Source organism: Aythya fuligula, chromosome 2, assembly GCF_009819795.1.
Source record: "Aythya fuligula isolate bAytFul2 chromosome 2, bAytFul2.pri, whole genome shotgun sequence".
Taxonomy (NCBI): domain Eukaryota; kingdom Metazoa; phylum Chordata; class Aves; order Anseriformes; family Anatidae; genus Aythya; species Aythya fuligula.
Genome location: NC_045560.1, coordinates 79,349,246 through 79,374,059, shown reverse-complemented (window position 1 = coordinate 79,374,059; position 24,814 = coordinate 79,349,246). Strand labels below are relative to the sequence as shown.

Below are 24,814 nucleotides of genomic sequence, written 5' to 3'. Positions count from 1 at the left end.
GAGGAATTATCTGGAGCCTTTTTGTTACCATAGATTGTGGCTAAAATGAAAGATGGAAATGATCTGTAAATACTGAACTGTAGCTCTGCAGAGGAACACAGTCGTCTGAGTGCATTGTAGGCTTGTATGGCAGCAAGGGATGCTTTGCTTGTGCTCCCCAGGGAAGGCTTTCAACACCGAACATATTGATGTTGTGGAAGTTTGCCTAGACGGCTATGGAGCCTTAGCAGTTGGAGGTTTTCAGAATAATCAGGCATCTGCTTAAAATATATAAAATTGATTATTAATTCAGACAGGGAAGCGGTGTGAGATAGATGTGCTCTCTATTCTTCCTGCCCTACATTCTGTGATTCCTGCTGAATCAGGGGGGTGGGCAAGCTCTCAGAAGTCTCTCAACACCAGTTTTGAATGCTGCACCTCACTTCCTTGATCATGGTGGTTACAGTTCTTTGTCTAGTGTTACAAAATCAACACAGTATGCGAGGGTAAGTGCTACAGCATGAGTAAAAGAATCATTATCAGGTATATTTCCATGCTTTTTCCCCAGAGGTGTAAAGCTCAAGGGGTAAGCAGAACCCATGGCATATTACATTTACAAAAGCAGAGAGTTTCATCATGGTAGATTGAATAGATACTTTATTGTTGTTGTTTTATTTGTTTTGTTTTGTTTTCTAGCTGGCTACCTAGTTCTCCAGGGTGCATGACTTTGTATGAGCCCCGGTGGAAACAATGCTGCTGTCTCAAATTGATGCAGCCTAAGATTCGGCCAAGTGGAGGCAGCAGTGTTTTGTGCATCTCTGCAACAGAAACTAAGCACAAGGTGCCCGTGGTAACTGGGTGATTACGTCTGCACATGTATTTCCTGGGTAATTTGAGATGGAGAGAGTCCTTAGCTAGAAAGACACGTCATTGCAGACTGTCCTGCTTCCAGAAGTCTTTTACCACATTTCATGGAACTTGTGTTAGTGTAATTTCCCCATTTCTCCTGTTTATACAGGCAAACAAGATAAGATCCAGGCTCAAAACCTTGGTTGCAGAGTAAAATTGACCATTAATGAATATTGCATGTTATAGTCCATCATTTTTCTGAAGGCATGAGCTTCTGTCAGAGCTATGTAACTGGCATCCAACCTTCTCAATGCCCCAGCTTGTTCCAAAAAAATCAGCCAAGACTTTCTTTTTACTCAGATGGATCAGAAATGTAACTACTCTAATGGGCTACACATGAGCCGATTCACTGCTAAGGGCAGCATCCAAGTGAACATCAATAAAAGAAGCAGGCAATCTGCTCAAACCTGCGAACTGAAGGCTTGTCTCCTTGACACAATGCTGATGAGCCATTTCTTCTTGATGCCTGAGGCATGTGACAAGCCACAGATAAGCTTTAAGTGCTGTGTGCAAAGTAGTCAATAAATTGCCATCAGACTTTCCCTTCTGTTTAACTTTTATTAAAAGAGGTGCTAAGGTCCCGTACTGTATGCAGTACATCATATTTATTACCAAAATTAACAAATATACAAAACTTATACATGTAATTTTCTTACATCCATTTATTGGTCTATAATACTGCATTTGTTCAAGTAGGTTATCTACAGTATGTAAACATCCCTTGGATTGACCTCACACAGATTAGGAAAGCCCATCTAACCCATGTAGTTACCAAATATAGCTTTCTCTTTTTTTACCTTTTTATTTTTTTTTAAATTTATTTGGCTTTCATTGGTAGAATCTAATCTTCACATTTGGCACGTGGAAGAGACATCTACAGTGCAAAAGAGGCAGATTTTCTGGTTTTGCTCTGAGCAGTTTAGCAGTGTAATGGTTTTAAAGAGTCAAGAGGAGAATAAATTTACACAAACTTGATAGGAGATGGATTAGTATTAACGTCAATGACTCATAGATCAGCCATTAAACTAGAGCAGAAATTCAAAGCCTCTTCCCCAGCCCTCTCAGCCAGGTGGAAAAAAAATCTCAGCCTTGTTTCTAAAGGTTTAAAAAAAGGACTCTGATAGCAACAGAGAGAGGAGGTTTAGTTTACAAAGAGACCTCAGAGATCCCCATTTCAATTTTCTGCTCTTTGTTTTTTTTTTTTTTTTTTTTTTTCTCTTGTTAGCAAGCATTTCTTTTTTTTTTTTTTTCTTTTTTTTCTTTTTTTTTTTTTTTCTTTTTTTTTCTTTTTTCTCCTTCTTCTTTATTTCCCCTCCTTTTTGATGGGGGGGGAAATAACCAGTGGGGTTATTTTCTTTTCTGTGCTGATAATTTCTCAGTGAGCTGGAGATTACAATTGGAGTTTACAGGTCTTTGAACCCATATGTATAGAGCTCAGTAAGCTGCCATATATAGGGGAGGGAGAGAGAAGAAAAGTAATGTCATTATATTCTAGGAGTGGAACTTCCCATTTTTTTCTGTAAAAAAGCAGGAAAAGCTTTCTTCCTTCTGCTTCTCATTGTTTCAAAACATGACTTAATTTAACTGAGTAAAGCTGATCCAGAGAGACCTTCATTCACACCCTTCTTCCCATTCTCATTCAAGCACCGTATTGCTATTTTAGGAGGCCTCACCCATGTCCATGGAAGCATCTGATGAGAATGGACCTAATCGGACACCGTTTCGCATGGAAACCCCTCTGCAATTCCTCGCCCATTACCACAGAGCCCCGCTGCTGTCCGTGGCACCGTACATCTCGGCCAGCTTTTTGAAGCGTGGCCCCCAGTCCGTCAGGTAGTCGTAGCTCTGGTCTGAGTCTGTCGTCACCGACTGTAGGGAGCTGAGTGACTCTGCCACTGAACCGTTCCCTTCAAACATGTATGTCTGGAGGGAGTCGAAGGGAGGAGCCCAGAGGTCCATGTCAGCCTCATACAGCTTGGCGAGCACGTAGTTATGGACGTTGTTGTCCATGACGCACGCCTGAGGCACGTATCTGGAGAGGCTCTCTATTTCAGGGAGCATGTCCTGCCTGTTTTTTAACACGAGCTGGGCTTCCCGTGGGTTCCACATGGCGGCGATATCGAAGGCCTCCGTGTCCTCCTCCCCACCGCCTTCATCATCATACCTGACGATGTTCTCATGGATGTTCTCCTCCTCGTCGATGATGTACGGCTGCTTCCGCTGGCGCCGCATGGAGAGGATGAGGAGCACCAGCACTGCAGGAGGCAACCAAGACACAGGACCATCAGTAAGAGGGCAGATCTTTCAGGGGCTTTCATGTGTGTTGAATGTGTGTGTGTGTTGAAGTAATACCTCATGAACCAAGAGTCTGAACAAGGGAACCAAAGTGCTTTTGACACCAGCAGGTAACAGGGGAAATAGAAGGTCTGGACAAGGAAAGGAAATACGTTTGTGGAGAGCACAGGCAAGATGCCCAGCTTTCAGTACTTCCTTCTGACACACCCTTTCCTAGAAAGCAACCCCCTAGCCAGAAGAGAAGAGTTTGTCCCCTCCCAGCAAGCAGCCAAGGCTTTACCTAGCAGGACAAAGATGCAGGCGAGGATTGCAATGAGTGCCCCTCTGCTCAGGCTGACGGGAAGGACGTAGGCCTCGGCGTTGCAGGACATCACCATGCCGTCATCGTCGCAGCTGCACACGTGTATGGTCAGCGTGCCCGTGCTGCTCAGCACGGGGCGGCCGTTGTCGCTGATCAGGATGGGGAGGTAAAAGGTGTTCTGCTCGTGCTGTCTGAAGCCAGAGCGCCTTGTCAAAATCCACGCCGTGTTGTCTAGGGGTGGACAACAAACAGAGGGAAGAACTTACACACAGAGCAAATACGTTCAGAAGAAAAGGAAGGTTAAAAAAAAATCACCACTAGGCCCACATCCGTTTGTCTTCCCTCCTATCTTTTTTTGTATTGGTTTTAATCAGTTTGTCACCATTCAGCATTTTGCCTCTGCATCCCTTATTCCAATATCTTCCCAGGCCACAGCTCGAAACCTCCAAGGCATACACACCTTACGAGCTGTTTTTACCCTTTCTGACATGAAGTGCCCAGAGCAAAGTCACAGCCTTCAGATTTATCTAGAAGAGCTTTCAAAAGGCAGGACAGAAATGAACAGTTGAGGGAAACTTGTTGTCCCTGTTTGTTCTTGCTCAGCAGCTTTTCTAGACATTGCTCTTAAGAGCTGCCAGCATTTTGGGGATGCTGGTGTATAACCCTTGTGGACATGTTAAGGTTGTCTTTATGTTTTTTGATACGTGGCATGGCCATCTGCTTGAGGCAATAAGAAGACAAAGGGAAAAAAATACAGCTTGCTATTTGAAAGAGCAGTGAGTTGAAAATTTTGCAGCTAAACATTTTTTCAATGAAATACACGCAATTTCATTGACACTTTTGCTATTGAAAAAAGTCAGACTACTTTGTCGTCATTGCCAGAATTACTCTGTTTTGATTGACCATTCTGCTTCATTTAGTGTGGCTACCACCTGTCTTCTAGAAGAACTTGAAACAAAATGAATCAAAATGATGCTGTGGAAACAAAAGAGTTAAGAGAATGACCAACCTAAAAATTGCTTTTAATTTCCATTTCAAGGGTAATTCCTACTTCTAGGGCTTTTCCTCCATATTCATCATGTTTTTTTCTTTAAAAGTCAGCATCTCCCAATGGCTTTTGAATTTCTTTCTCTACTCCCTCCCTCAGATTCCTCAAGCTGTGCACCGAGTTTTCTAACTAGAAAGAAAATGGATCCAGGAATCTGTCCTTCTCAAGTCTTATTTCAGAAATACCATGGCAAACCCTTTGAGGTCTGTGATGATTTTGCCTGTGCTGACTTTCAAATTTTATGGTCTCAGAGACTTCTGGAAAGTGCAAGGCTGAATGTATCCAATGTGATCTGGGCCACCAGGTTATGTAAAGGAAGCTGCAGAAAATTGGCCCTTTGTACAAACATGTTTACAAATCTTGGGCCAGCTAAGATAGGGAACAAAGGTACTTCCACTTTTGGCAGACCTACAGCCATGGTTCATCAGATTAGTTTGAATTGTGACCCGTTTTTAAAAGCAATCTCATGATCTTTTATTTCTTACACTTCAATGAGATTTCAAGCTTTCGCTCTGAAAGTGTAAAATACTGAAGTGTGCACATGTCTCTGTGAATATGTAATGAAATTGTATTGTCTCATTAAATCATGTCATCCCAAGAGCTGGGGCTTTGAGAAGAACCACCAAGTAGCACCAGATGCAGGATGAAATCCCCAAAGTTGCTTAAAACTGGTAATGTGTCAGCGTTTGCTGATTTTACCACTTTTTAATACACTGTGCAGCTCTGAACATGTGCAGCTGGTGTGTACAGACATAGACAGACGCATTTCCACCGATGTGTGCCAAGATGCAGTGGTGATCAGCACCCTGCAGCTGCCAAGGCTCATGGGCAAGGGGTGTGTGTTCTCCTGCAAGCCTCCCTCTCCTCCCTCTTGGGGCACACACACGTGGTTTCTCACCCTCAGGCTGGTTTATGTGCCCTCTAGTAAATGCTTCCCAGGATTAAAAACACATATTTTCATCACTGAGCCTGATATAGCATGAGAAAAGCAGCCCAAAGGGCAGAAAATGGCAAAGTGTCTGGATTTATGCTGTGTCAGTGGAAATGTCCGAGTCATCTTAACATTGTAGTAGTTTGGTTGCATTTCTCTTTCCTGGGCGAAAGACTCACTCTCTAAACTGGCTTATAATAGAAGTCACAAATTCCATTCAGGTGACAGCAAACTTTCATTTTATGCGAAATTGCTCTTTGTGAAGGAAAAAGACTTCATTATTCTGAGCTGGTCGTACTTTGCCTGTAGAAAAAATCACAGGCAGTGAGTGTGACTGAAGCTGTGCAAAATCAGTTAGTGAGAGATCTCAAATTTTTTAAGCATGTCTTTTTTTTTTTTTTTTTTTTTTTTCCAGGCTGAGAAACAAGTTTTCATAATCAAATATTGAAGGATATATATATATATATATATATATATATATATATATATATATATATACATACACATATATATACATATTTTTGCAGTGATGTGTTGACCGTATCATCTAGGTCTTAAATATTCTTGGCTATGTAATTCCCTTGGTGACTTTCCGCATAATGTTTCATCCCTTTTGCTTTGTTTTGCTTTGTACTAGGCAGGCATCCAAATCATCCCTAAGGAATCACTCTACCTGTTACTCCACAACTGCAGTGTGTTTTTGCCAAAGCTTGTTGTGTGACTCATCAAAAGCCAATGTGATTTGATGTGCTGCTGCAGTGCAAAGGACATGCTGGAATGGGATGCAGCACGGTAGAAACTGGAATATGCAATTTTCTTCCAAATTTGATATCTGTTAAGCCCCAGCCATCAGCAAAATAGGGCTTGTGAGGACATGAAAGCCTCATTATATTAAAATAAAGCATGATAAGAATGCACAGTATTTTTGCATCACAGCTTCCAGTTACAGCGACTTTGTCTCGCAGAGGGCTGGATGGTAGCACTTAGCTATGGCGCTGAGCAGAGACAGTGAAGAGCATGGTGTGGTGGGTCCCCATGCCCCTGAGATCACCTTGAGCATGAAAACCATACTTCTTCCAGGCATGAAAGTTGGTGTGCTTGTGACAGCAAGCCTTGGAGCATCTTCTTCCTGCCATTTTCTGCCCCACTGGAAGCGATTTACCTCCCTGGAGAGGTCAGGGGTAAGTAATCACTGTGTAGGTCCAAACGCCAAGATCAGAGTTAGGCTCCTCTCACAAGAAAGACTTGTTTTTAATCTCTGCATGAGTCTGTACAGTGACAGAGGACGGTTAGCCTAAAAGTTCTGTTAGTTTTTAAAACTAATTGCAATAATTAGGAATGGTTATTAATAATACGACAAAATATTTCACCAGGAGGTAGACCTCAGGGTCTACCTGAAAGGTAGGAGGAAGAAGGGTAGGGAAGGAAGAAATAGCTAACAATTTTTCTAGGACAAATTTAAATGCAATGGGGAAGACTGCTAGAGGCTTCCATTGACAGTCCTGATGGTGGTACGACCCTGATGCCTGCATCCATCAAAATGGCTACTACCTTCATTAATTCCTGTTACCCAAAAATGGAGGAGAGCAGGTAAGGGTCAACAGGAGATCAGCTCAGAGTTTAATCTGGAAGTGCGGTAAGGCTCTTTCGTTGCTCATCTCATTCTTACAGCAAGTCTCTTTTGCCAGCTGCTTCCCAGAATAATCTCACATGGCTTTACAATCAGGATGAAGATGGATTGCTGATGCCCTCGGTCAGTAACCAAGGGGACAGGAGATCCCCATTCAATTCCCTGCTTCATCACATATACTCTGTATGTCCTTGAGAAGTCATTCAGGCCCAGATCTTTGCAGATCCTTACATGTCTATTGCCTGCTGATTTTACTGAACTCAAAGGGAACCAAGCATGTAAGCAGATTAATTTCTCCTTGCCCCAGATCCCCGTCTACGAAGTGGAGACAATAGGATTTCTCCGTCTGCCAGAGATATGGGGAGAATGAATAGCCTAAAGTAGTTCTTAGAGACTATAAATGACAAGGGCCAAAGAAATATGTAAAACAGCTCATTAGAATGCAAACCATGATCTATCTGTTGCTTGGTGTAAATCAAGGTTTTAATTGTTGCCAGGAAGGCTGCATGTCTTGCAGTTTTTCTTACCACTGTATGGGACGACCAAGTAATCAGCACAATTGCTAATCTTCACAGTGTCTTCCCACAGCCTGGGAAGTACTGCTGTCTCATGGTTAGATGCACAGGCTGTGAGGAGCAAGGTGGGTTCTGTTCCTTGTCTTGCCACCCTGTGACATGCAGTGTATCTAAACCCCTCTGAATAAGTCATATAATTTATATACTACTTAGGGGTCCCTAGATGAAAATAGAAATATAAATTATTGTTACTGAAGTGACTACTGCACTCCAAATTGCTGAGGCAGTAAATTAACCCTTAATAGGTATAGTCAAATAGTCAGTGATTTGATACTTCACATTTTTATTTCAGATTTGTAACCAACAGTACCCTAAGCTTCTTGTGATATATATTTCTGGAAAACTGGTATTTTAGAGAAAGCAGGAGGCACAGCCATTCAGTCACTGCTGTCACTATAAATTACAGCAAGTATGGCCTTAGACAGAAAAAGTGCATCTGATGCTGGGAATTTTGCGAGTTTCCTTTTTTAGAACAATGCCCTCAGGATGAAATGAGCCTAGTTTGCCAAATGTTTTAGCAGTGGTTGTGTTCTATTTGCTTATTTATTTTGGCAATATATGTTCAAAAATAAAAGAGAGGGAGACAATGAGAGAGTGAAGGATAAAGATGCAAGAAGCGGTGCGGGGAGACTTCAGGGACCTTACAGAAAAAAATGCTTTTGGGATATAAAATCATTAATATGCTGTGGAGGAGGGCTCCAGGGCTCTGCAAGCAGCATCTTTTAAGATGTGTTTAGTTAGTGAAGGCAGGGGCTTGTTTATTGGCCTATATGTTGCTCTTTCATATGCCTGCAGAGGCACAGATGGGAGCTTATGGAAATAAGTACGACAAGTAGGCATGTGTGCTTACGTGGGAGTAGGATCAGCACTCTGCCTGGAGACTGGTCACGGATGCTGCAGGTGCCTTTCCCCCCATTTATAACAGAATTGCTTGCTGATTTGTGGTGCTTTGCATACTAAGCTCCTACTGACATCCAGCCCCTTCATACCAACATTCAGTGCACCAGTTCACTTGAGGCCATCCCTCTTCCCTGATGAAGGCTGATGTGGACTTGACCTTGGCACTGTTGTTTGCCCATGGAGGTCCTCTATCAGCAACAGTGATGTGAAGGCATGCTCACAGCAGGCTTTTCCTGCAGGCTCCAAAGCAACAAAAACTTCCCCAAAAGAAGCAAATTCCACTGGTGTGGATATGCAAATGCCAGTGTTTGGCCATGAGTCCCCCTCACTGGTATTTCAGTTTCTGCTTAACCCATCTCATGTTGATGTTTAGCTGTAGTGCAAGTCACCCCCTAAGGCTCTGCATCTTCTCCCTACCTCCCTCTCTTTCCCAGGCACTCAATGAGGATGTGCAAAGAGGAAGAAAAAAAGTGCTTGGGGAAAAAGATTGGAACAATACGAGAACCTTCCCTTTCAGTGCCTGGAAGAAAACATGAAGACTACAAAAAAGAGCAATGTAATTTCCTTCAGATTTGTCTCCCTGTTCCAGTTTCTAGCCTACCTTTAAGCATCTCCTTTTGAATGAATGCAATTTCCACTCTGGTAATCTGAGATGCCTGCAGCCTGACCACAAGATCTGAATTTGCACAAAACACTGGCACATTTCCTTGGAGAAGAAAAAGGGGCCTATTGCTAGAGAATATTTATAGAGAAGGAAATATCATATAACCTTCAAGTGTATTAAGTAATATGTCATTTTATCTCTGCCTTTAAGGAGCAGGTGTCACTTGGTATTATTTGAAATGGCAGTCTTATCAAACACTGTAAGTCACAGCCTCTCAAGTCCAACTCAGACATTAGAAATTAGAGTAGCTAACTGCCCATGTCCACTCTGATTACCTTGATTGTCCCTCAAAGTAAAGTTGGGGTTGTTGGCTGCCTCCGGAGCCAGGCTGTAGTAGAAGTGCTGACCATCCTGTGGGTCATCCCGGTCGATGGCACTCACTGTCTGGATCAGCTACAGAAAACGAGAGCAAAGCAGAAGGAGGTGAGAAGCAAAACGTATGTAATCTAAACAAGCAAATAAGTTCATGTGTATATTTATATATGTACATATATGCAACTTGGAGCATTTGAATAAAAGTTTATTGCAGAGGCACAGCAGATGAATCAAGAAGAGACTCAAAACCTCACAGGCTTCATTTTATTTTACTGTGATCATGCAAATCACTTTTAAACAAAGGAGGAGACAGCCAGTTTTGTTCAAATAACAGACACTTTTCTCCCTTGTGTCCCTATCTTCTGTTACACATTCTTCTCTTCTTTTGAGGCTCCAGGGTGTTCAGGAAATACATCATGTATTAGGGAGCTTGTAAGAAAGCCCATGCTTATATTCAGCTTCATTTTACATGTAAAAAAGGACTCAAGGTTGATTTTTTATCACTCTCAATTTTAAATCTATTAAGCTCTTCCCAAGAAGTCAGTGGAAAACAAAGAAAATTCAATAAAAACAGAGAAAATGCAACTATGCAGATGCTTTGCTTGTGCAACGAGTAACACTAAGGAGAGAAACTAAGAAAATACTAAATCTAGGAAGAGTTTTGTCACCTCACTTATGGAGGCTTGATGAAGTAGGTATAACAGATTGAAGCACGGTGAGCTGTAACTCTGTCTCAATAAAAATTTTAACATCTTTTCGAACAAAGAACAGGTCTTCACCTGGATTTTTGCATCCCAAGCTATTTTTGGATTCAGGGACAAATGACAGACACGTAAAGTCTTATTTAGCGCATCAGAACCAATTTCAGAGCTTTTTGAAATGAGGCAGAAGTCCCACTTAGTGTGCTTTCAAAATACGGAAGAAGGCTGGGCACTAATTTCTATTCCCTGTATTATTAAGGGCATCTCTAAGTTAGTAGAATGAAATTATCCTGTGTAAGATTTTTAGTAGGACAGCTGTCCCAGCAGTGAATAACTATTTCATTCTGCTTCAGAGCAAGCTGGGAGGAGCTCCACTGCATGAGCAGTGATATTGCTAGTATAATTTTTCTCTTCATAAATCATCAGTTGTGTATCTGTGCACTTAAACTGTGTTTATCAGACGTGAATTTGGAGATACAGGTCCCTGCTGTAGACCCTGGGTGGTGAAGCAGCAGGTTGCATCCACACCAAGCTATAAGCAATAGAAATTGTACCACCATTGTACTACCAGGGAGAGCTCCTCTCCATGTGTGATAGAGGCAGACCTTGTTCAAGGGCTTTGATGGGGTTTTAGAAGGGGTAAGAGCAAAGAGGTGTCACAGTTTGCTTGAAGGTACGGGTTTACAGTGTGCAGAGCTGGAAGTCCTGTGTTATCTATGATTCTCTGTAATCTCCAGTTCACAGCAGAACAGATTCAGTTTGTCACCCCTTTGAAGCTGATGTAGTATATTATGTTCAGCTTCCATAAGTCAGGGTGCTTAAGGCTCTTATAAATAGGGTCTTTTAAAAGGAAGCCTTGTCATTCACACATGGGCCGGGCTGACTCTGTGGCATTTCTTACAACACTTGTCCTCTCTTTGTTGCTGCCACAGGACACACCGTCCATTTGCCTGCTGGCACCTGCCCAAGGGAAGGCTTTATTTCAGCAGTGAAGTGTATGGTGGAGTGAGTTTGGAAACTACCGAGGGAGAAGAAGTGGTGCTTTATATGATGCTAATGGTGATGTAATGTGCTTGCCCTTGGAAAGCAGCATATGTAATGGCTGAAGAGAGCTCAGGTGCACCATTTGGTTAGCTGTGCCCTGTTTTCCATGCCTAGCCTGTTTGTTGTGCTTTCTCCATGCGGGCCAACCTTGCCCCCTGCCAGCCCCCATCATTACCAGCATTTCTCACCTGTCCTGCTTTGGCGTTTTCACAAACAAAAGATTCGTAGAACCTTGCAAACTCCGGCGCGTTGTCGTTCACGTCCAGGACTTTCACTGTCACAGAGACGCTGCCCACCTGCGAGGGGTTGTCTGGAAGGAGGAGGGAGAACATAAAGAAAGGCACCTTGTGGCAAGGGAAAAAAAGATGGCTCCCTGCTCTGCTGCCGAGTTAAACCAATGCTTTTTTGCTACTGATTTGTGTTAAATTATTTTTTTCTATGAGGAACTGCGTTTGCTTGCAGGTTATGTGACTCAGAGTGAAGTTGCAAATGCTGCTTTATCTATCTTGGCTTTCTATCTGGTCACATCAGTTTCAAACAAGTCCCTTTGGATGCAAAAGGACCTTCAACCTGGTCCAGTCAAATGGGACTATTTCTGTAACAAAAGTTTTAGACAATGCCCCGCAGTTAGAGCTTTGACTGGGAAATACTGTTTGTTGAGCCTCGGTATTGGCAGCATGAGTTATGTTGCGACTATTTTTAGGGATAGTCTTGTTATTTAGAGCTTGTCGGAAATGGTAATTCTGCATTTCAAGTATCTTTTTTGCTCAGAACTTATATTCCTGAACACAAAAATATTGTGTCAAGTTTTTGATACTTTGTACAGGGGGTTAAAATGCAATACCACATGAAATTGTACAGAAAAGCTTTCAATGAAGCTTAAAATCACAATGAAAATTTTACATTCTGCATGACATCATTTGTGATGTTTCTGTCCCACTGGTTCATTAGCTCTCTTGCCCAGTACATCCAGACATCATTTCATATATCTTCACGATTTCCAAACTCAGTAACCAAAGAATATGTTTTTTTTTTACTGTTGTTTTTTTTTCTCCCTCCCAGAACAACTTTTTTCCCTTATGAAAAGATAAAATGAAACTCTAAGAAGAGATTAAAAAAAAAAAATCATTATTAGGAAGTAAGGAGCAAAAATCCAGAACATTCTTAAGAGTTAGGCTTGTTTTAGCTATCCAGCTTCATGCATTTATTTCCAAATACATCTCACATTATGGCATGAAATGATGTGTTCGTATAAACAATAGATAATTTTCTTACACTCAGGAATTTTCTTAAAGGTTCAATGTACTGAATCCATAATGTGTGTCACATTTTATCGAGATAATAATCTTAAACTATATTGTTTCTCCCTGATTTATAATTTAGTCCCTCAGCTTCCCACATATCCATACATATCTTACAAACACACCTGTCATTGTGGCATACGAATGTCTGCATTCACACTCAGTAATATTCATCTAACTTCTGAAACTAGAAGCTGTGTTCAGGAGCGCACAACTATGGCATTTTCAAAACTATTTTCTAAATTAAAATATCGTGCTGCACATGTACAGGGCAAAATTGACAAGAGGATGGGCAGAGGATGAGCCAAAGGAAGACATGCCTTCGTATTGCTCTCACCCTGGTGTGCTGCTACAGGGCTACTTCTGCAGACTCGTGCGTGTAAGTGGATCTACATGGAATTGCAATGACCATCGGTGGCTGAAAATAAAACTAGCAATGAAACGGATGGGGTGAGATCCCATCACGTCACCAGCCCCTCTCACTACTAAAAAGTTGACAGGAAGGCTTTGCATGCTGGAACAGCCTACAAATATATGGCAAATTCACCCTGACTCTTGTGAAATATTCCCCTTGCTAACTTCAGGTTGGTTGACTGTGTTTTGGATACGCTTCTCAATTTTTTCCCCTCTCAGACTGCCCCATATGTCTGGTACAGCCTGGATGTATAGGAAGTGCTCTCAGACATGAGGAACAGCTCAGCTATTGCCAGCAAGCTTCTAAAAATCTGCTGCCCCTCAGCAAATGAACTGAAATCCTGAGCAAAAGCTATGTGGAACAAAGAGATCTCAGGTGAAGATTGGATGAATGTTTTATTTTATTTGCTCATATATCCTTAGCTCCTTTATGAAACTCAGCAAAATTTTTCGTAGTGTCACTACATAATGATCAGCATCTCCTTGTTCTCATAGCCTTGGAAAATACCTGGCACAGATTAATCCTGAGCTGAGTTTTAGCTCACTGTGAAACCTGAAAATCTAATAAGTTTCAGTTGCTCTGGGGTTTTCATACAAAAGGATCCCAAAGCACCCTCTCCGAATCATTCATGCAGTGAGCAGATGGCGATGCCACTCACTTGCTGCTGGCCCAGAGCAGATTTCCACCAGCAACCTAGCAGTGAAAGCATCATTGTTTCCTGCCAGTCCCTGCACCACGCAGTCCTCCCAGGTAGACTGGCAGCTGCACAGCCTTTGCAGCTTCTGCTTTTGCTGCCTAGTCCTTCTGGAGAAACAGAGCTCTTGCAGAAACATATTTCATGAAGAGTTTTACATAAATCCCTAGAATACTAATGACAAGAGAAAGCAGCACTCGGCATTTAATTGCCAGCCTCTGTTCCTCCCACCACTCTGTGAAAAGGAGCGTAAAAAATAAATAAAATGCAGCATTTGCTTGTTGATGTCAGAAGAGTAATTCAGTTAATACAGCTTCCCACTCGATACATAAGAACATCTGAATTGCTGAATTCAGGTCTCTCAGCCTGCTTTGTCTAGTATATCTCTTTAATCTATGTACAGCCTGCATTCTCCTTACTCAGCTCCATGGCCAGCACTGTGATGTTGTGCCAAGAAACATCCTCCCGATCTAGAGGTCTCGCAGTCATCAGTGCTCCCGATGTAATGTCGACATAAAAGAACCGCCCCGGATCGCTGCTCCTGTCAATCGAGTATCTGCAAGAGTACAGATTGAAAATATTTTGCAACTCTGGTTAAAACTGAATGTTAGGTACACCAAAGTGCCCCAGCAATGGGAATACCGTCGCATGTAGCAGATCCACATTCTTCCACAACCTAGCTGTGTGCTCCGTTGACTTCTGTAGGTACAGTGAGATGCATGAAAAACTTGTAGTTCACACGTCTAATGGAATTTAACAGCGAGCACTGCTGGGATGGAGCTGGAAGACAGGGAGGTTTAATGCAAGCAGCCCCAAAGCGAGGCACAGCTCAGCACAGGAACATCTGCTTTACAGAGAAAATGTGTCAGCGAGGAGTGCAAGTTCTTTTTCTAAGCTAAGTAATTATACCCTTTCCTTGGGCACAATTCAGACCGTATGAAAATGACTTTACACCAGCTCCTTCTCTGGGCACTCAGGCTGATGAGGAGGAACCGTTCCCTTCCTTGTGCTTTTGCATTCTCTCTTCCTTCAGGACAATGACCTCCACGTGCATCCTGAGCCATCCTACTGACTGAGCCACGGCCGTGCAAGGGGGAATGATGTCTGGCTTTCTCCTATCAAGCAAGAAAAATGGGTCCCTCTGTGAGGTTGGTTCATCATAATTACTGAGCCTGCCTGGCTACAAAGCTTCGTCAGGCAGCTGACTGACAGCTGTCACTGCTGTTCTCCATCAGAGGGACACCGTGCCCAGCGCCAGGGCTGCCTGCAGGGCAGTGGAGAAGGGGGTGTCTCTGAGAGGGGATGCCTGCTGGCTTTGCCCCTGACTTTTCCCAGAGGAGAGAAGATCTTGCGTGCAACCTGAGCACCTAAACTCTGCCTCCCAGCTGCACAGCTGGGCTTGCTGCTGCTGCTGCTGCTCCTCGTAAGCTCTCCCATGCAGGAGGCAGCCTTTGCCTCTTGCTGGAAGAGCTGCAGACTAGGCTGGGCTGCAGTATTGTATAGGACCCTACAACGATGGAGATGGCTGGAGGTGAGTAAGGCAGCTCTCAGGGCTCCTCCTTGCTTCTGCCCTGAGCCCCCTCCACAAACTAAGCCAGGGCTGATGCAGCTGGTACGTTGGTACCTTCCTGTTTTTCCTGCCTAATCTCTACGAGATTTCTGGTTTCAGTGGTAATGGCCAGCAGAAGTGAGTTGCACTCGCCCTGTACGTGCCGTGTTTGCCATTCAGCTGCACGGATATATTCCTTGTGTTTGATATGTCATAAGTGCTCTCAGGTTTTCTATCAATCTGCAAGTTGCACAAATCATGTTCTGTCAGCTTTTCCTTCAGCAGATGGCAGGACTGGTGGCAAATAGATTTTTGCGGGGTGTGTAAAATACTCAGTACCCTTCAAATGCTCTTAACAGCAGTTTGTACAAGTCGCCTTCCCAGCTAATTATGTTAGCATGGTAAGAGATCCTTTGGCAAAAACCACCCATGCGCTTATGCAAATGCCACAGCCTAGAACAGAGCCCAGACTTATTCTCTATCCTTTTTTTTTTTTTTTTTTTTTTTGTTCTTTCTTCAAAGTTGATGGGAATTGAAAGCATTAGTCATAACAGATGCTGAATAGGGCTTGTTGTTCTGAATTTTCTCCTTTCAGCATAAGCGCATTCACTGGAACGAGCATGCCAGCCCGTTCTTTATATAGGGACATATTAAATTGGGATATAAAGTGCTGTTAGGCTACGCTGTTGTGAAACAAACAGCATTCTTTTCCACTTTTTTCAGAAAAATGAAAGAGGGTGGAAAGGCAGGTTTCCTTCCCTTCCCCTCCCAATCCTTTGCATTCCAAATAATGAGATTTCTGAGGCACTTGATTTATTTAGGAAATAAGTATGAATGTTGCTATATTTTGCTATAATAATTATTCTTGTTTGAAGGCTATACAAAGAATTTCTCTCTGACGGTTTAAGGCCAACAAGTATCTGAAATTTAATATGGCCTTCTGATTAGTGGTGCAGTATTAATCACCAGTGTCAAGAGGCACAGGCGGAGTCTTTGTCTGCGTTCTCCACACACCTTCTCCTGATAATAAGACCTGCTCCTTCATGCTTGCTTCCACTTTACTCTTCAGGTAATCTTCCCAAATCACTTGAAAACAATCCTGACGTAGAGGACCGAAGAGTTTCCCTGTGTTTGATGAGCCCTCCTGAATTGTCACCTGACTTTTCCGTAATTGAGAAGATGGCCTGGAGCCCACCCAAAGGAGGGGTCAGACAGAAGATGGCCTGGACCCCACCCAAAGGAGGGGTCAGATGTCAGTTTTGATTTCAGATGGATTCCATCTTGTGTAATAAAATGTGTTATCTGGTATTTTGTTCTTCTTATCTTGCTTTGATCTGTGCAAGGTGAATGCAGAGTAAGCCCAAAATGTTGCCAGACTGGTACTGCATGGGTTTGTATGCATGGGGAACACCACATTAGAGGTAAACACTCGGACAACAAATACTTAACATCTGCATTTTAGTTAGCATTACAAATGGTATTCAAAGGACATTTATTCTTTTCTTCTTCCTCCTTTTTCCTTTATCCCAGTCTTTTATATGTACAATGTGGAAAGGAAGAAGGAGGGAAGAAAGGAAGGAAAGTGGGGTGGGAGGAAGATGGGAAGCAAAGAAGGAAAGAAGGTGTCAAGGAACAGTTACAGAGGAATCTCTGAAATTTGTATATATATATTTTTAATATATCTTTGGTAATGTGTTCTGTGCTTTCTCGAGTACTGTTTCATCATGGGAAGTCACTGGAAAGCTCTGAAGAAAACTAAGAAAAAAACTCATTAAATATAACAATGAACACTTCTACCCTCTGATAACACCACAGAATTATTTTTATACTATTTTGAGCAGATTTACACAAATCTGTGCTGCAGTATTTGGATAAAGCTAGACAATAATCAGCAAAATAAGATGTGGGCAGTAAAAAAGTTTAAGGTAATGAAATCGTGATACACACAGTGTGATGCTTTAGTTTTATTGAAGAATTTGAGACATCATGAGAAGTAAGATAACTTCATAATGTAGGTAGAAAAGACAGGTATATTAAAGTAGCAGAGATGAAAATATTAATTAGAGCAGTAACACAGAAAGCAATATCATTAAGGAAAAAAAGGCTTTGTGCCTGGTTAGATCTTGCAGCTGAAGCCCACAGAGTTGCTCATACAGATTTCACTTCCTTTGAAAACTCCAAATGCTCAGTGTTTTGGCTCTCTCTGGTATTTCCCAGTGGTTGTCCTGAACGCAGAGCACTCAGAAGCTGGACTGACACCAGTTAAAGCACACAGCAGCTCGGCACCCAAAGCATTTCTCAGATGAGAGATGCAGCTGAACTGCTGGGATTATTAACCCGCAGACACCTGGAGCTTCTGCAGGTTATGGAAATCAGTATGTGAGCTGGGCTTGGAAAAACATCAGCCTTCCTTGATAAACTGGACTGATTTGGCCACCACAATGGAAAAGAGCACTGCAATTGCACAGATCTGCCCCTATGGCTCCTTGCTGAGTTGCAGCTCTGCAGCTCCATGGCTATAAATACACCTTTTACCTTTCTTAACTCCTTATGGGGTTATCTAGCTCTACAGAATTGACCAGACACTATATAATTCAGTGGCTCATGCATATTTATCAGCATGCATTCAAACTACTCCAAATGTAGCTGTGCTTTTCAGCTGTTGACAAAGACAGGTTGCACATAGCAATGGCTTTGAAACAGAAGGGGGAGAGACGAGAGGCAAGCTCATTACCTTCCCCTCAGTACTACAGCAGATTCTCAGCAATGCTGTCAGGTTTTGTGTTCAGGTTGTGCCAGCAAAGGTCTGGGCTTTGTTTTTTCGTGTACCCTGTCAGGGCCTGTCTGTAATGCTAGGTGCAGATGTCCTCCAGACCACAGAAAACAGAAAGGTGAGCTCCTGCTTTGCTTCACCAGTTGCAACAAGGCCCCTCATTGTATGAGATCTGGTTTGATTCAACCTACTGATAACTACAACAGGCTGGAAAAAGAGTCCCTCCCACCTGTCCTGTTTCAGCCCTGCCACCAGTTCATCAACTGGACGTACCAGGGAACGTTCCCAGGGCGGACACACAAAGAGAGGACAGACCTGATCGAGTTGTTGGTCACGTCTGGGTCCTTGGCAGAAATGATCTGTATGGTGGTTCCAATCTCCATGTCCTCAGGCACCTCCACAAAGTAAAAGCTGGGCTCGAACACAGGAGGCTCGTCCACATCCTCCACGCTGATGTGAACCGTGGTGGTGTCTCGGAAGGGACCCAGGTTCAGGAATCGCATTTCCAGGTGGGGGTTGGCACCCTCTACTTTCAACGTATAACTTTTCTTGCTCTCAAAGCTTAGAGGCTAAGGAGAAAAAATATATCTAGCGTTAGGCACACTGGGCCATGTGATTTAGACAATATCTTTCTGATTTTCAGAAGTAAAAGATGCCCTCTAATATAAACTGATTCTTCTTTTTAAAAATAAGTCTACTGTGATTTTTAATCATAAGGGTAACAAAGATAAATACTTGCAGATGGAGACAAAGCACTAAGTGACAGTTGTATTGGCAGTGGCACTGCCTGCATCTTTTTCTTTCATTTTTAATTTGACAGTTGAACTGAAAAAGTCAGGAGAAATATTTGCAGATCTTTTTAAAATATGTGTTCTTTCATTCTCCTTGGTGAAATGAAAACAAAAGTGGCCGCACCACCCTCGCGCTGTGATTCACCGTTCCATTCCTCTCTGGGGTTGAAACAAACAAACCAAAAACAGGCAGGAACAGGTATATTGGGAGCACCTGAGCAGAAGGCAAAGATAGGAAGAGCCAGTTCCTCAGAAACAGGCCCTGGTGGCACTGATAGGGACCCTTGCACATGATGTGGAGGTCCCAGTTAGGTTCCCTTTCTCTCCCTGATGAGATCTGAGTCTCATCAGCAGAGAGCCCTGGCTGCCAAGCTCCTAAATGGCTCTGGTGGCTGTAGGGGACAGGGCCAGTCTCTCTTGCAGGATCCTTCTCCAGTTTGCGTCAGTAATCCATCCTTCCTAGAGGTGTTCTTTTTTTTCACTTCCTCAGTAAATGTCCTAAATGCAGGTTCCCAATCTAGGTGTGCTGGCTGCTAGAACTTGAATCTCCTCCCTGCCTAGGGCATAGTTTAATTTCAAAGCATTGTAAGCTACCCCTGGCTTCTTCCTGGTGAAGCTCTTTCACTTTTCATTAAATACTCAAGTATTATTTGAAACAGGGACCCAGAATGGCCCTTGTTCTTACCAAGATAATGGATAAAGAGAGATGAGCTTCCTCTGTTACTATTTTTTTAATGAATTTGATATCCTTTCTAGATAAAACTACATATTTGGGGAACATGGATATAGAAATAATTGATGCCAACACTGAAGATTTTAATAAATAAATCTTTCATTTTCTTCCTCTTTCCTTTTCGCAAATCCCTGAAGAAAACGGATCCTCACCAAACCCTACTTAGACCTAAATGGAGATCTCCATATTTAACGTGCATTTTACCAGTCCTAATGAGAGATGACTAAAAGCATCTGACAACCAGAATGACAGCAGGGAAGAATCAGCCCAAAGCATACAAAAATCTTTCACCAGATTACATAGACCTTACAGAGGACACAGTTGTACTTTCCAAACTGCAGTTAGAAGTTACGAGCAAGCCCACTGTGGTTAAATGGTCACCACCCTTTGCTTCTACACTCTGTGAGTTTTAATGCTGGAAGCCAGCACCACTGGACCTCCTTAACCGGCACAACTCTTGAGCACGAAAAGCTTTGTACCAGGAAAGAAACTGCCCAATTCTCAGGTTTGTCCAGTGGGAGATTATATTTATTTTTGTTACATGGATGGCTTTCAAAATGTGTGCCCAGGAATGGGAACTGCTTTTCTTGTGCTGGGGCAGATGAAGACCCTGTATTACTGGAGATGCTGTGCAGCCATACAACACGTGCTGTGCAACCTGTGGTAGCAGGCAAAAACAGAGGATCTAAAACTTAACTCCTGGTGCCCTCAGTTCCACCTGGTAAATCAGTGACTACTGCAGGCACAGCACCTGTCAGCAAGGATTTAACTAGATCTACAAATGTTTTACCCATTACTACAGAGTCATTATGGTCTACCAATTGCATATTTAAGCATTGTTAAAATAGCAATAAAATATATTCACATGATCAAGCAACAGTTATTGTCCATCTGGTGGGGAGCATGTAATGCAAAGCTTCCTAAACATATAGTAAAAAAGAGGGCATTATATCTCCTGGTTTCTCATGTGAAGAAAAGTGTGAGAAACATTGCACATATAGTAAAAAGCTAAGTTGTATAAAGAGCAGTTAAATCACAGAAACACTTAAAGCTATAAAATCCAACTACATTAGGAAAAGAGTTAATTGCCTGGAGTGCTCAAATTAGAAAAAAATGAAAAATCAAACATGCCAGGCCACTACACGTCTGATGCTCCTGGGCTCAGACCAGCTCAGTTTGCATTGGGCTCTCTCACTGTCAACTGCAGCTTAAACTTCTGAACCTTTTATGTGCCAGTGCCTCAACACAGCCACCCCCTTGTCAGATTTCTCTTCTGTGGGTGCATTCAAAAACCTTTCCTCAGTGATGCTCCCATGGGGAGGGCAAGCAGGTCATATCCTTTGAAGATTATGGCCGAGAGGAGAGGCACCTCACGGAAACATCTCCCTCTCCTCATTCACCATTCTCCAGCGCTGAGACAGGCACCAAGGGATGCACAGGTGGGATTTAGCTCTGTGAGAAAGCATTTCACTGGGCAGCAGCTGGTGAGGAGGGCAGCATGGGGCTCTGCCCTGGGTGCTGTGGTTGATGGTGGCTTGATAACCCACCTCTGCTCCCCAACAGTGTGAAAGTGATGGCAGGAAGAAGGGAGAGGCTGTCGCTGCGGTGAGTAGCAGCCTCATGGATGGGGAGCTTTACAGGCACTGCAACTCCTCGAGAGGTGCTCAGTGTTGTGTGGGACTAGTTAGCTGAGATAAGTGCAGTTAAACAAGCGGTGGTCTTTCTGTAGCTGTGAATTCCAACTTTTTGATGTCCAGGATAAAAGCAGGATTAACATTAGTTATTTCTTTTGGGAAATCTGTCTAGAAAAATGAAAGGGAAAGTTTCTTTCAAAGAAGATTCCTTTCTGGCTTTAGAAATTCTCTCTCTACTCTCATTGTGATACCCTTTTCTAACAGTACCAATTGCATGTTTTTTTTTTTTTTTTAAATTGTTGAGTATATCCAAAGGACAGCTTTTCCAGTGTTTGGCTACTGATAACCATACCATTACAGACAGCTGCAGGTATATACAGTATTTTACAAACATTTACGTACAGTAGATGGATTGAGCAGTACATATCCAGTAAGACTGATGCCATAAACATTTATAACTTCTCATACAAATGGACATCTAGTAAAACTGTATTTGGAATAACCAAAGTCAAGCTTATCAACCTATGTACTCCAAATAAACTATTTTTCCCATCAATAAATAAATGAAAAATTACAGTAGATATTTCATTCACCTTCTATTTCATTCCTGCAAAGCACTTAAGCACATGCTTAACTTTAGGGACCAGTGCACATAAACAAGAGTTGGAGAGAGGTGACCATAAATACATGCTTAAATGCTTTGCTGTAGGGCACACAGACTTGCAGGGTCAAATCTATCCCATGTGTTGTTCCATTTCTGTGCACAATTTTGTCCCAGGCTATTTTAAGGGAGAATATATTTCCTTATTAGTACACTAGATACATTTAGGCAGAAATATGGTTACAATTTCATAACCTAGAAACGGAGTTGAACTTCTAGCATTTCTGTAAGATTGTAGAATAAATATCCTATAGCAGGGAGTCTAGCAAAATAGTCTATTCCTTTCCGCATAGCCTGCGGTACAGAGCACTAGCAGTTTCACAGCTGCCATTTTAGAGACAGCTTCTTCTAGCCTAATTAGCATTTATGGATCTTCAAGCAGCAATTAAAAAAAAAAACTGCCTGGGTTTTATTGGTTTATAAATAATTCTAAGGCATGCTTTATTATTGTTTGTGGGACACCAGAGTGAAAAATGTGTACAGTTCAAATGCAAATATTGATCTAATTTCTTGCATTGTAGGATAATTAAGCTACAGAGAATATTTAAATAGATAAATAGTGAATCAGAATATTCCTTTGGTGGGAGAAGACATGTTTATGCTGATGCTGTCCCCACTTCTTAAAGGCTGTGCCTAAGAATGCAGTCTGTTTTCATTTTTCAGCAATGATTGTTAAAGAAATGGTGTTTTATGGCAGGAAAGGGGCTACTGTCATGTAATGGGAACCAAGTTACTACAGGCGTAAGGGAATATTGCACACATAAAATGTAACCAAGACTGTTAGTCATATAAATTACTATAAAAATGAACTTTACTACCTTTCTCACAGTTATGATGCCAACTTGGTAATTAGGATCAGTGTTAATATCGAAGACATCCAGTCCATCTCCATCCACAAGGCTGTATTTCATCTCTGCATTAATGCCTTCATCCAGGTCTTTAGCAACCACGCGGCCCACAGTGGAGCTGACGGGAGCAGACTCCAGCACGCTCATCTGATAATGCTCTGGCACAAGCAGCAGAGAGAGACAGGGGAAAGACAAGCAAGTTGTGAAAAGGAACTGAAAGCTGCACAGCGGTTCAAAGAGTAGATCGGGGCAGGCCACGATACCGCCTAGTCTGCCAGGAATCTCTCCCACCTTTCTTGGAGCTGAAACAGCAGTGTGATATTCTTGAAAAAAGCCACAGCCAGACAGAATTGCTAGGGAACATTTTATTTAGGTGTTTGTCATATCAACAGGTTTAGTCAAAGGGTCCTTTTCAAAACAGCAGTATACCTGAAAATGGGAACTCGAGCTAAAAAAATAGGGCAATTAACACCAGTGCAGTTGCAGCCATGATACATATAGCAGGGTATGAAAAAAATATTAATAGGACAGGCATCTTTTATTAGATCAGCTTGTACAGCTGGAATAAACACAAACATTCTGTGAACCACAAATCTTTCTTCAGGTCTGTCCAAACTTCTTTTTCAGCCTTGTACAATGCTTTGAGAGCTCAGAAGCTTGCCTGCTTTTTTCCAAATTTAACAGTGACTCTATTAAAATGTACTATGTCTCCCTACAAACCTTGTCTTGAGCACATTTGGTGCATCACTAATTTGCTTAGCAGCAAGCCCGGGGAAAGAAAGAATGTCTATTTTAAAAATACGCTTTTTAAAAATATAAATGCCGTATCTAAAATACTTTCCTGCCATCATACTTTATGTCCAAACCTTCCTTGCTACACTCTGCCCAATTATTGAGTTTTACAAGGCAGAGTAATACCAAGGATAGGGTTTGATATATTCTCATTTTCCTTAATCAATACTTTGATACCAAATAGTTGCAATTCATGCCATTTTCAAAAGAGGATTGGCAATGATATGTTCAATAATTTGCTGTGAAAGGAGAAGAAAATTGGGGGTTGATGCTTCTTGCTGGTCTTAGTGGACTGTTTTGTTTTAGCAGTGCAACATGAAGAAACAGATGGAGAAGAATAGCAACAAATAGAACTGCAGGAGGTTTTGTTTCTCAGCCAGATAAGAAAAATTGGCAAAACTAAAATTGCTTGAGATTGATCTATGCTACCGAAAAATTTACTTTATTTAAAAAAAAAAAAAAAACAAACAAAAAAAACAAAGTAGAAACCTTGAAAGCTTTAGTTCAAACAAATCTAAAATGTTTCTTTCCAATTTTTAAAAGTAATATAGAATTATGCAGGTAAATTTGATCTAAAGTAATTTTACAAAAGAAAGAATAAAATATTGAAAATCTTGCTTTGAGACTAATTTCTGTAAATACAAATTATTGTTTCTGATAAGAGTGGAGGTGCCTTTCTTTCCATTGCATTAACTGTTGATGGTATATATTTTAGGGTTTAACTGTATATTCCCAAGTTTTAGATGAACCTTTACTGGAGAACACTGTTCGTGACAATGTACTCTACGCTAACAGCACAGTGATCAGATGCTCCTCTGCAGTGGCCTGGCTGGAGTGGTGAATGAATTATCTTTCAACTTCCAGTACTGCCACATGTCCCTGATATGATGGACATATGGACATCTTTTTGGAGATAGGATGAGGAAAGAACCAGGGCAGAAATAGCAGCCAAAGGTGATGGTTAGTCTGTTTCTTTCTTTCTTTCTTTTCTTTCTTTTCTTTTCTTTCTTTCTTTCTTTCTTTCTTTCTTTCTTTCTTTCTTTCTTTCTTTCTTTCTTTCTTTCTTTCTTTCTTTCTTTCTTTCTTTCTTTCTTTCTTTCTTTCTTTCTTTCTTTCTCTCTCTGTCTCTCTCTCTCTCTTTTTCTTTTTCTCTCTTTCTCTCTCTCTTTCTCTCTTTTCCTCCCTTCCTTCCTTCCTCTCTTCCTCTCTTCTTCCCTTTCTGTAAATTAATTTTCCTCCCCTTAAAAAAGTGTTGCTTTTGATGATTTTGGCTGTTGGAAACCTTTCTTGAACGACAAACTATTGAATGCTCCGTTTTGACATTTTCTGAA

General features: G+C 41.9%; 1 protein-coding gene across 2 annotated transcripts in view; it reads right to left on the bottom strand.

Moving 5' to 3' along the window:
* Window positions 1-2,205: 2,205 nt before the first annotated feature.
* CDH20 (cadherin 20) overlaps window positions 2,206-24,814 on the bottom strand; it is a 112,481-nt gene continuing 89,872 nt past the window's right edge. For both annotated transcript variants that reach the window (XM_032182597.1, XM_032182599.1), the window contains exons 7-13: window positions 22,662-22,849; window positions 18,340-18,593; window positions 14,122-14,258; window positions 11,481-11,602; window positions 9,508-9,625; window positions 3,464-3,715; window positions 2,206-3,143 (exon numbers count right to left, since the gene is read on the bottom strand). In XM_032182597.1, the coding sequence (XP_032038488.1) occupies window positions 2,644-3,143; window positions 3,464-3,715; window positions 9,508-9,625; window positions 11,481-11,602; window positions 14,122-14,258; window positions 18,340-18,593; window positions 22,662-22,849 (1,571 nt within the window). In that variant the 3' untranslated portion in view covers window positions 2,206-2,643. The remainder of the gene's footprint in view (window positions 3,144-3,463; window positions 3,716-9,507; window positions 9,626-11,480; window positions 11,603-14,121; window positions 14,259-18,339; window positions 18,594-22,661; window positions 22,850-24,814) is intronic.